Below are 11,800 nucleotides of genomic sequence, written 5' to 3' on the forward strand. Positions count from 1 at the left end.
TTAACTTTAGCATCCTGATGCAGCTAAACGTCTTTTTGCACTTGGAACTGGGAGACCTCCAAGGGGGAAAAAAATCACACTAAGTGAAGAACAAGTCTGAAAATATGCTTAGCTCAGAAACAAAACTTAGGTTTTAGAAGGGGAGAAGCCTGTGTGGGCCATGGATTTATCTTCTGACCATCCTTTCCCACTTATGTCTTAGGGAGCGAGGGGGCCTGCAAGTAAACACTGAAGACTGAAGAAGTTGTTTTTTCCAATTTTTATTAAGGAAATTTTCAAACATATACAAAAGTAGAGAGAATAGCATAATGAACTCCCAAATATCCATCGCACAGCTTCAACAATTATCACTTTATTGCCAATTTTGTTTCATCTATACAATCACCTGTCCCACCCTCAGATTATTTTGCATCAAATACCAGCAGTATCTCATTTTATCTGTAATATTTACAGTTCATTTCTCTAAAAGATAAGGATTTTTAAAAACATAACTGCAATACCATTTATACCTACAAAAACCCCAATAAATTGGGGAGATGTGTTTTTATTTAAAATTCTGCAAGAATTGGGGGGAACAATCAATATATTTCACTGGTACCATGAGGAAGGATGTGACACTAAAATGAAGCCATTTTTTCCCATGTAAATGCTTTATAATGCAAAAGAAAGCCACTCTGGGACCTTTGCAGGAGGCTATGGAAGAGTGCTGACATCATAAACTCCATGGCAAAACTCCATAAAATTTCCTCTAAACATCTGTCATTTTCTTAAAGTTGCCCCTCTGGAAGCAGCTGACCCAAGTCCTCTCTTTCTAAATCCTTCATTTTCTGTTCCACACTCACAGTCCCCCCCCCCCAATGTCTTTTCCAAGTGACAAAAATTTAGCTGTCTCTCAGTCCTCTGCATTCTCATATGCAGAAACCAGGTGGGATGAAGAGCTAGCAGTGCGTACTGGGAAAGGAGATAAAAACTATGGTTAACCGAATCAGTAAGAGATGCAAAAGAAACCTAGGCAAACTGGGAGGCATGAGTAACTTTGGAAACTGCCTATACTGTAATCTTTGTTGGCTCTGGCATCAAATACAGTATAATGAATCTTTAAAATGAGAAAAACAATCTTTTCTTCAAAGAGATGTTAAGGTTACATGAAAGAAATAGAACATTACAAAAACATCAAATTTATTATTTGTACATCATTGTAAAATTTATTTTATAAAAGCTCACAATATTAGGTTGTATTCATTATATTTACTTTTATAGTTAGTGTTATAGCAAGTGATTTTTTTGAATAAAATTTTAAGCAAGTTAGCAACAGTACAAAAACACTAAAATTGTTACACAAAGGACTGAATCTACAAAGTGTTGCCCTAAATGATGGGGCAATCTTAAAACTGTGCTAGCCACTGTGTGGCATGACATAGAAATATGAGTAATAATTCTTATCCTTCAACATCTTACAACTGCCTTGAAAAGTTTTTGAAACACCTGATACAGAAAAACCACACACGGTGCCTAGCCAGCATATATGCCCTATGAGCACCAGAGTGGAAGGGGAATGTGTTGCCCAATAGTGATGACAAAATATAAATTATATCAAAGAACCTTTAGTGATGTCAACCATATTCCAAGTAGTGTCTCAAATGCAAAATATGCAGAGTAAGAAAACGTGGTCTTCTCTCAAGGATATCATAGTCCAATGGAGAAGGCAGAAACATCAAAAACACACAACAAAAGGCTATTGGTGCTGAATTAAGAGTATGTTCACATACACAGTACAATAACCAAGGCAAGAGGAATCAGTAGAATAGACAGGGAAGGGCTGTCCTAAGATGTAGGAGGAAACCCAGATGCACTGTCTCCGTGGAAACATGGAAGTGGTTATCTGCACTTGACAATTCCATAGATTGATTGGTTCACATTACCAATTCTTTCAAAGCAATCCTGAAGATCTTGCTGTTCATCTGGAAAAACAAACCAACATACGATTAGCAGGCTTATACTAATTTAACAAGTCCTCCAAATGACAAATTGACAAGGGGCCTATTATCTGCATCACTCACTTCACATTTGGAAAGTCTTCAAAGAGTTATCTAATGTAGATGCATTGTGGGTCTGGATAAGCAGCTAAGGGAGTTACAGGTCAATATATACTATGAAACAAAAAAGTCAGGAAAGAAGGGATACTAGTTTTGCGAAAGAGAGGTGGTCACCTAAGACAAAAACTCATAAAATCCATGTTCTAGACTATAGGCTTATGGAAATATTTCAGGCTGGTTCCTACCCATCAAAGAGTTTGCGGTGTAGCCCTGACCCGGTGGCTCAATTGGTTGGAGCCTTGTCCCATACACAGAATCAAGTTCGATTCCCAATCAGGGGACATACCCAGTTTGCAGGTTCCATCCCCAGTTGGGGCATGTACCAGAGCCAACTGATCAATGTTTCTCTTTCATATCCATGTCTCTCTCTCTCTCTCTCTCTCTCTCTCTCTCCCTTCCTCTGTCTTGAAAATAAAAAAAATATATGTCCTTGGGTGAGGATTTAAAACAACTTTTTTTTAAGTTTTCAGTCTAATGGTGACACAGTCATGCAAATAGGAAAGTACAATAAATTGTGAAGATCATGAAACACACAGAAGAGAGTGTCTTAACCCAGGTGGTCAGGAAAGGCTTTTCACAGAAGTTTATGAAGTATCTTTTCTATTATCTCCAATTTTACATTTAAAAAAACTGAGCATCAACTTGACTGAAGTAACAAGGTGAGCAAAAACTGGAAACAGTTTTCAACCCTAGGTCTGTTCGATTGCAAAGCCCGAATAGAGTTTCTATCACATCAAATTCTCCCTCATGAAAATGAAATGTTTTACTTTTCCACTTCTCAGAGTACTGTTCACTTCTAAACATTTAAGATCTGCTAACTACAGTATTAGCAGTTTATCAAAAGACATGCCTAGGAGAATAAAGGTAGTTCAGAATAGACCTAAGTATTTCAGATGAGAGTGCTGATGACAAGCAAGTACAGAGGCAAATGTAAGAGTTTTTAATTCATCACTCCAAATAGATTGTCACGTGAGACAAAATGTTTATTCTAAATCTTTAGGAGAGATTGGTCAGGTGTCCCACCACTTTCAAAGTCTGTAATGGCTGAATATCAAGAAAGGTACCTCACTCAGTTGGGATGTGATCAGCATACAGATCCCATTCCTGTGGTTACTCATAGTCAGGAAGTTTAACTGGAACGTCGCTAAATTCAAATATGTGAAATAACTTTTTAAAAAAACTAGTTTATGTTGAGAAAACCATGGTTGTTCTAAGGGTCCTGAGACAGGGGCAGAGGGTGTTGGAAGCTGAGCATGCTACATCATGCTCTACGAATACTTTTCCCGATAAGATATATGGATGTGTTTGGCTACCAATACCTTCCTGAGAAATATCTACTCTATAAAGTAATATTTTGTTACACTACATTTGGGCTACACGGGGAATGGCCATTTCAAGTAAGCAGTCAAAACCTAGCAGTGTTTGGCTCAGTGGTTAGAGCCTCAGCGGGAGGACCCAAGGGTCCCCAGTCCAATTTCACCAGGGACACATACCTGAGGTGCAGGCTTGATGCCCAGGCCCCAGTTGGGGCACCTGCCAGAGGCAACCAATCCACGTGTCCCGCTCTCACATCGATGCTCTCCTCTTTCTCTTTCCCTCCCTCCCTCCCTCCCTCCCTCCCTCCCTCCCTCCCTCCCTCCCTCCCTCCCTCCCTCCCTCCCTTCCACTCTCTCTGAAAAGCAATAGGAAAAAAATATCCTTGGGTAAGGATTAAAAAAAAAAAAGAAAAAGAAAGACCTAGCAGTGGTGAGCAATTTTCGCAAATCAAATTATGTACGTGTGAGTAAAGAAATCTCTGAAAAGGGCAAATTAGAACACATTTCTGAAGATAAAATTATTGTCGAGTACGGCAAGAGCACACGGTGTCCAATTTCTTAAATTTTCTCTTTTTTAATTCAAAACTCATCATTTAAACCAATTTCCAGCACAGAAGGGCTTGCTGACAAGGGCTAATACCCTGAACGAGGAGACAACTTAAAAAAGAAAATTAATGAAAGATGCCAGACAACCAAGGTGATCAGATTTTAAATGCCTTCGCTACAAAACCACAAGGCCGGTACCAAAAGTGCACACAGGCGCGCGCGGGCACACACACACACACACACACACACACACACACACACCCCCAAGAGCTGGGTGAGCAGTTAAGGCACCTTCCGAGAAAACCCATGTGAACTATGTTAAACAGCGCTACCAAGAAGCGATTCTCACAGCATCTGAAAAACGTGCACATTGTCCGAAAACAGTGCCTGGCAAGCGAGACACTTTGCAAGCGTGATTCAGAGTCTGCCAAGGAAACAAAAGGAGCCCCCCTCCCCCGGGGAGCCCGCACGGGACACTGGAGGTGCGCGGGCACTAGGTGCTCTGGGGCCGGCGGAAAGCAGAGGGGGCTGTGCAGGAGCGGTACATACTAGGGGTCGCTCCCGGGCACGGAGTTTCCATTGGTGGGGGAACCGCCCAGCTTTAGTTTCTCCAGGTATTCGGCGTGCACGGGCTTGTGGCACTGGAGGACCTTGATGGCATCTTCGATTTTGAACCACTCTCGCTTCCTCCCAATGCTCACCGAATCTTCCCAATCCTCCAGAACCTCAGTGACAGTCAGGACATACACGTAGGTCCTGTGCTTGGGACCCTGGTTCTGCTCGAAGACGCCCAGGAGCCGGCCTAACTTCCCCTTGACTCCCGCCTCCTCGTACACCTCTCGGACGGCCGCGCCGCTCGGCTCCTCCTCGGGCTCCATGCCCCCGCCCGGCACGATCCAGCGGTCGGGGTACCGGCTGCTACTCACGAGCAGCACCTCGTCCTCGAGCTCGCTCCGGAAGCACAGGCACGCCGCCCGCTTCTTGAAACCCTCCGGGTCGTAGGTCCGCGTCTGGTTGGGCTTGCACTTCATCCTCCAGGCCGCCTGCTCCCGCGCTCGCTGCTGCTCCGGGCGCCGCCGCCGGCTGAGGTGCTGCGGAGAGAAAGAGGCGCTGCGAGGGGCGGGGAGAGAGAAGCGGCTCAGCCCGCGAGCCCAGAGCCTAAGACAAGATGAGGCGGGGGCGGGGGCGGGGCGCGGCGGGGGCGGGAACCACGAGAACGTCAGTCAGTCCGCTCCTCGGCGGCCGGGGTCCGGGGTCCGGGGTCCGGGGTCCGAGAGAGCGCAGACGCCTGCGTGGAGGAGGCGCCCTGGCCGCTGCGGCCGCTCCGCACGCAGCCCACCCGCGGCTCCTCCGCGCGTCTCCCCCCTCCTCAGCCGCCCGGCACGGTAGAGGGAGGTGAGGCGCCTTCGCGTGCGCGTGCGCGTCGCTTTCCACGTGCGCGTTCCCGCCGGAGGGCGAGGGACGGGGGCGGGGGCGGGGGTCTCGCGACTCCCGCAGCGCGGTGCCTCGGGCCCACTGCGCAGGCGCCCCGCACCTCTCTGGCTGGGAATCTCTTTCACGCGGAGTTAGGTTCACCGCATTGTGATTTGGGCTGGCACTGTTCCCACGTGTGCCTCGGAGCTGAACGTGGCTGTGGAAGCCCGGGACGTTTCTCCTCACCGCCCACAGCTTCACGACGCACACGGGCAGCCATTCTCCACACAGTAGGGTCAAGTGCAACTTCAGGGTCGCCCATTAAGGAACGGTCCCGGCTTATTTATACCAAGGCTCGGGTTCGTCAAGATGATCTCGGTATTCTTGGATCAAAGTCTTACCTAATCTTTGCTGAGTCACATCATGCAGTTTTATCTCTTCAACAGGTTCTTCACCTTGCCAGGCACCTTGGCACAGCCCACAGAACTTGACGCTTCTCTTCAACCCCTATTGACGTCTCACCTCCCCCGCGCCTCAGTTTTCTTCATCAGTAAGCCCCTCGCCTGCTGCCTCCTTGCCTTGGAGTCACATTCATCCAACAGCTGGAGAAACATCCCGAGTAGTGTTTTTTATGACCTCCCAAGAGTCTCCGCCCTCCACGCACTCCACCCTTCTGTTTCTCATTGATAAGTACTGGTTGGGGTTTGGGAAAACATGCCTACGGAAATCCTTTCATATCCTACATTTTAATATTTAGAAGCCTCCTGGCGTGGGGCCGCAGCAAGTCCACCTGGTGCTCTCACACCCCTCTGCTCGGTCATCCTGTCCTCCAGGCCAAGCAGTGGCCCCCAGCCCCCAGCCAAAATTCCAACAGCCTAAAGCTTTCCCTCCCCTTTTCAATTTTTGTATTGTATTCCTACTCGAACAGTGGTAGTGGCCTTATGGAGAAGACCTCTGATGTCCCTCAGCTTTTGCCATATTGCAACTTATGCCTCTTTGTCTCTCTCTTAGCAACAGGCACGCTGCTGGCATCAGGCAAGCACCATCACCCAGAACTCACTCCTCCAATGAAAGAATTCCTTCGTCAAGGGGAAATCGACTGAGATGTAAGTGGAAAGTAGTTATGAAACATACAGTCCAAAGTTTAAATAACAAGTTAGTTCAGCCCCCCAGGGTCTGCTCCACTCCATTTATAACCAGAATAGCTCATAAAAATGATCCTGTTCCCAGCGGCAACAGACACGTGCAATACCTAGAGCATAATAGGATAAAAGTGTATGGGCCGTATATGAAGAAAATGACTGAATGGAGACATAAGGAGAATGACTTTAACCTATAAAGACACTACTGCTACTGACCATATTTTAGCGATCTATGGTGATCAAGAACATATGAAGGAATGAAACACCCCGTGATTAAAAACAAATGAGGAGCCCTGGCTGGTGTGGCTCAGTGGTTAGGGTGTGGGACCAAGCACCAAAGGGCCTTGGGTTCGGTTCCCAGTGAAGGGCATGTACCTGGACTGCACGTTTGGTCCCAGGCCCTGGTTGGGCTCATACGGCAGGCAACCAATCTACGTGTATTTCTCTCACATCGATGTTTCTCTCTCTCCCTCTCCCCCTTCCCCCCCTCCCTTCCACTCTCTCTACAATTCAGTGGGAAAAATATCCTCAGGTGAGGATTAACAACAACAGCAGCAGCAGCAGCAGCAAATGAGGAAAAGAGATTTTAGCAGGCAGTATTCCTCAGTGTGCCCATACTCACAAATACACAAGGGATGTTAAACCACTAAGAAAAAATCCATTACAATCAGGATTTAGGCAAATATACCTATTATCACCAATATCATTAAATGTTGTTTTAGGTGTTCTTTCCAGTGTAATGAGGTTGCAAAGAGAAAAAAGTCCATCGTTTTGGTAAAGAAGGCACAATTGGCATTATTTGCGGATGATGCGGATGTGGTCTTGGGAAAAACCTAATGGTGTAAATATAAATTCCTTTAAATGGTAGAATGAAATAACAACGTTTAAAATGCCAAGAGCTTTCATGTGTACCAGCAATAATCATCTGCAAAGTTAGAATGGGGAGCCCTGGCCAGTGTGGCTCATTTGGGCGTCGTCCTGTGCACTGAAAGGTTGCTGGTTCGATTCCAGGTCAGGGCATATGCCAGGGTTGCAGGCTCGATCCCGGTAGGGGGTGTGCCGGAGGCAGCGGATCCATGCTTCCCTCTGGCATCGATGTTTCTCTCTGTCCCTCTCCCTTCCTCTCTCTTTAAAAATCAATAAAAATATCTTTAAAAATTAGAATGGGGAAATGACATTCACCGTAACAATGTCAACCACCCCCAAATAAATTATACCATGGGATCCTAAAAATATGGTTAGGTCATTTTAGTAGAAAATGATAAACTTGTACTCAGCTTTGAACGATGATTTGGATAAATCAGAAGGACCCCTAGCTAAGGCAGGAGAGCGGGCTGATGTCTGGGCAGAAGAGTGGTCCAACCAGGCCCCAGCCACATCACGAATCTACTTCCCAATACCAGGTACTATCTGCTTGTGTCACCAGAGGGGCCATTTTCTAGTTTATTCCATTACTTCTTCATCAGATTATGCCTATGCAAAATGCCTCTGCTGGAGGTATGTTTATTGGAAGGGAGAGGAATAGCAACATTATAATATGGAAAGAGGTATGGGTTGGATTCCTACTGGCCAAGACATACATAGCATGCTACTGGAAAAAGAGATCCACAACTTACAGGTTTAGTACAATGCCAAGGAAAATTTGAAACTAGTTTTTTGTCCCCAGAATTTCATACAATAATTTTATCATTCACCTATTACAATAATAGGGCAAGGTAGTTGTGGCTTTTTCTAAAGAAGGGTGAAAATCATTTTTGAGAGACTAGCATTCTACCACTTGGTTAAGTATTGTCCAGTGTTCAGAATTTCCCCAGTGACGAACAAGGTCATTTGATGAACTGCTGTAATAGTAATCTGTTACAGTAACAACTGCAATTTGTGCATGGGTGCCTGCATCTCCTCCCACATTGTCGTTGGTGTTGGAGATGGAGCTCCCTTTGTCCAGCGGGAGAATGGCAAGAGTGAAGCAAGCAGAGATTTGAAAAGCGCTTGCACACTGGGGTTTGCCCCCTTTTGCTGCTCTTCAAGCAAGATGCTGCCAACAGTATGAAGAAGCTCGGGTTAGGTGGATGATGAGAGACCCATGGCCCATGCATGCCCTTCACCCCAGCTGACAACGAACCACATGCCAGGAATGTGAGTGAGACCATCCTAGAACACGAGCCACCCCCAGCAGAGCCACCTAGCTGACAGGGCACTGACCACAGACGCATAAGTAAGCCTTCTGAGAACAGCAGAAGGACCACTCAGCTGAGCCCAGCTGAAATTGTTGAGCTGCAGAATTGTGAGGGCAGGAATTGGTTGCTGTTTAAAGTCACTAAGTTGGGAGTGGGTGGTGGTTTGTTATGCATCAAAACTAGCTGACACAACCATTAACTGCCATTCATCAATACCCAACCAGAAATAAAGACAAAGTATTTTTCAGAGTAGAAATTTCACCTCTGCTTGAAGAAGTTGACGTTGAACTTTCCCTGGAGTCAGGGAAAAGGATGAGGTTAAGATAGGTAATACATGCCGTGAGCAGTCTATGTGCAGAGCCTGTGTTGAGCCCTGTGCCCTTTTTAACTGACAGACAATTGAATCTTAAGGAGGCAGTTATTCCGTTTCATAGAAGAGACGGCTTAGAGTGGAGCTTGTGTTTGAATTCAAGTCTTCATGTCTCTCTAGCCTGTGGCCTCACAGCATTACCCTGTCTTGTCAAAAGGATTATTTTCATCCAGAGCTATGTCTGTTGTTGTTGCTGTTGTTAGTCCTTACCTGAGGATATTTTTTCCATTGATTTTAGACAGAGGGGAAGTGAGGAAGGGAAGGGGGGGGGGAGAGAGAAACATCTATGTGAGAGAGACACATCAATTGGTTGCCTTCCTCATGCACCCCACCCTGGGCTGGGGGTGGAACCTGCAACCCAGGCACATGCCCTTGACTGGGAATCAAATCCACGACCCCTAGGTGCGCTGGGCCAATGCTCTAACCACTAAGCCACACTAGCTAGGGCAAGAGCTGCATTTTTTTGGGACATTCTTTGGTGACATTCAGACTTGACTACTTGGCAAGGTGTTCATTTGCTCAGAGTCACTGAGTTCAAAGAAAGTTATTTTCCCAATTGGATGTTCCCCTCTTGCACAATATAGTGAAAAGAACACCTGAGTGCCTATCTCACTCCCAGCAATTATGTGTGTCACCCTGACATGTTACTTAACAACTCGAAGTTCAATTCCTGCTGAGAGCATACAACGGAATGAGGTGATACAGAAAAGAAGATACTCTCTTTTGTCATCACTGCCAGCATTGATTTTGATTATTGATGGTCTGCTTTATTTTATGCACTAAATATTTATTCACCAACAAACTTGAAAAATGAGTATCAAAATCCCCCTTAAGCAGATTAAGAAACAGGCTGAGGTGGGTTTAAGTAAGTAAGGCAGTAAGTGATGGAGCTGAGATTCACACCTTGGTCTGCCTCACTCCAAAGGTCATCCTCTTCCATTCACTATGAGAAATCTCACATCTGTTGAGAGTTGCTGAGATGCACCATATGTGTCATTGCTTTGGTACAGACTTCCTTCTCTTCCATCCTTTCCCCTTAGAATATCCAGGCACCAGGGAGAACATGGCTTCTATGTCATGGTCTAAAGCTGAGAGGATCTGCTCTGGGACCAACAAGGCTGGGGTGCATATTTCTGCATTTTTTTCTGAGTTAGGAAGGAGCAGGCAGATTGGAAAGTGACAGCGACATTAGAAGCATGGTCATGGGGTGTTGACTGAGTGAAAGAGCATGACAGGGGCTACATGGATCACAAAGGCCTGTTATTATTGTACCTGTTCATTGTTCATGAGAAATTTAAAGTGAAAGTTGAGTGAACATAGGTAGCTCTGACATATCTTTTCACTCGGGGAAGTTTGGTGGGTTGTGTCTTTCAAATCACTCTCCACATGTCCCCTACTTCTTTGCTTCTTTGTGTGCACTACTTCTCCCTGAACCACAGAGGTGGCCTCATAGTGGGTCTGTACTACGTAGCTCAGGAAAGGCTTGTCAAAGACAAAGTAATTGAACAAAAAACACCTCTCCAGTTTTTCTCCTGGATTAATCGATGAACCTCGGGATGGATACGAAACTTTGACTGTTGTGATTTTGTGAGGAATGGCATAGATGTGTAGTCAAGGGTGTGGACACAAAGATGGAGGGACATCTAGTCCAGGTGGGTGTTTCCAGTCTCTCAAAGAGGCAGCACTCACTGATTCCTCAGTCACTACTTCTGGTTCCCTGACTGCAGTGTCCTCTTTTCCCTGATACTGCCCCCTCTGTAGACTTCGAATTCAGCGCTGCAACACTGTCTAGTGCTCCTCCGGTCCTGCATCAGAGTCAAGTGTGAATCCTCACACAGCTCTTGAAGGCCCTACACTTTCCTCTTTGACTTGATGGCTATGATTCTCTGCTTTAGTCACTCATCCCCAACTCACCTGGACTCTTGCCGTTTCTGGATTATGTCAGCCAGGCTCCCTCCTTAGCATCTTTGCTCTAGCTAGTCCATTTGCCTGACTGACATCCTCCCTTCCATCAAAGCCTTGCTCAGTTCTCACCTCCTCACAGAGGCCTGCCCAGGCCACCATATTTTATATTGCTAAGTGCAGGCATCTTTTCCAACCCCACCCATATTCCTTATCCCCGTTACCTTGGCCTAAATTGTCTGTTTGTTATACTACTTACCAACTAACTGGCTGTGTTCTTTACTTCTTTGTTACATGCACTGCTTATCGCTCCCCCTCCCATAGCTCCTGCTTGAATAGTAGCTCCCTGATCTTAGAGATCATTGTCCTCTATTCATTGGTATATCTCAAGCAGCCTAGAACTTTGCTGAGCACACATTTTAGTCAGCCGGACAGTATCTGTTTGATGTGATGAAGGGTGTCTGTCTCCCCCGCTGCATTTTGACACCCTTGAGGACAAAGGCTTTGTGTCATTGTCCCACCTCCAGGACACTTTCTGATACAACTGCAAAGGCACTGCTGAATATTTGTGGAATGAATGAATGAGTGAATGAATCTTTTGAAAGTGACACTAATAGGGAAAACATTTCTGTTTCCAAACTGTAGTTATTCCAGTAGGTGCCATCTGTGCCAGCACCATGCATGTGTCAGCTGCCATGCAAAGCCTGCTGATCAGCTGGGAGGTTTTTATAAAAATCCTCACCCCAGGATATATGTTTTATTGATCTGGAGGGGCAGGGGGAACATCGATGTGAGAGAGAAACATTGATCTGTTGCCTCCCATATAGGCCCCAACCAG

The 11,800-nt window shown here is 45.9% G+C and overlaps 1 protein-coding gene across 3 annotated transcripts; it reads right to left on the reverse strand.

The window, feature by feature from the left end:
* Positions 1-244: 244 nt before the first annotated feature.
* On the reverse strand, positions 245-5,150 carry LOC148090572 (diphosphoinositol polyphosphate phosphohydrolase 3-alpha). Of its 3 annotated transcripts, none has more exons than XM_087813460.1 (2): positions 4,660-5,150; positions 245-1,961 (listed from the first exon to the last, which is right to left on the reverse strand). In XM_087813460.1, the coding sequence occupies exons 1-2, from the start codon at positions 4,987-4,989 to the stop codon at positions 1,914-1,916; spliced, it is 378 nt and encodes a 125-aa protein (XP_087669586.1). In that variant the 5' UTR covers positions 4,990-5,150; the 3' UTR covers positions 245-1,913. The 3 variants fall into 3 exon arrangements, with proteins under 3 accessions (XP_087669586.1, XP_087669584.1, XP_087669585.1); XM_087813458.1 differs by having other exon boundaries at positions 4,508-5,147; XM_087813459.1 differs by lacking the exon at positions 245-1,961 and having other exon boundaries at positions 4,507-5,150.
* Between the last annotated feature and the right edge of the window lie 6,650 nt (positions 5,151-11,800).

The sequence above is a fragment of the Miniopterus natalensis genome, chromosome X, assembly GCF_054644295.1.
Source record: "Miniopterus natalensis isolate mMinNat1 chromosome X, mMinNat1.hap1, whole genome shotgun sequence".
NCBI classification, from domain to species: domain Eukaryota; kingdom Metazoa; phylum Chordata; class Mammalia; order Chiroptera; family Miniopteridae; genus Miniopterus; species Miniopterus natalensis.

Excerpts from the sequence above, each read along its gene's own strand:
- LOC148090572 (XM_087813458.1), bottom strand. The coding sequence starts at position 4,989 with ATGAAGTGCAAGCCCAACCAGACGCGGACCTACGACCCGGAGGGTTTC.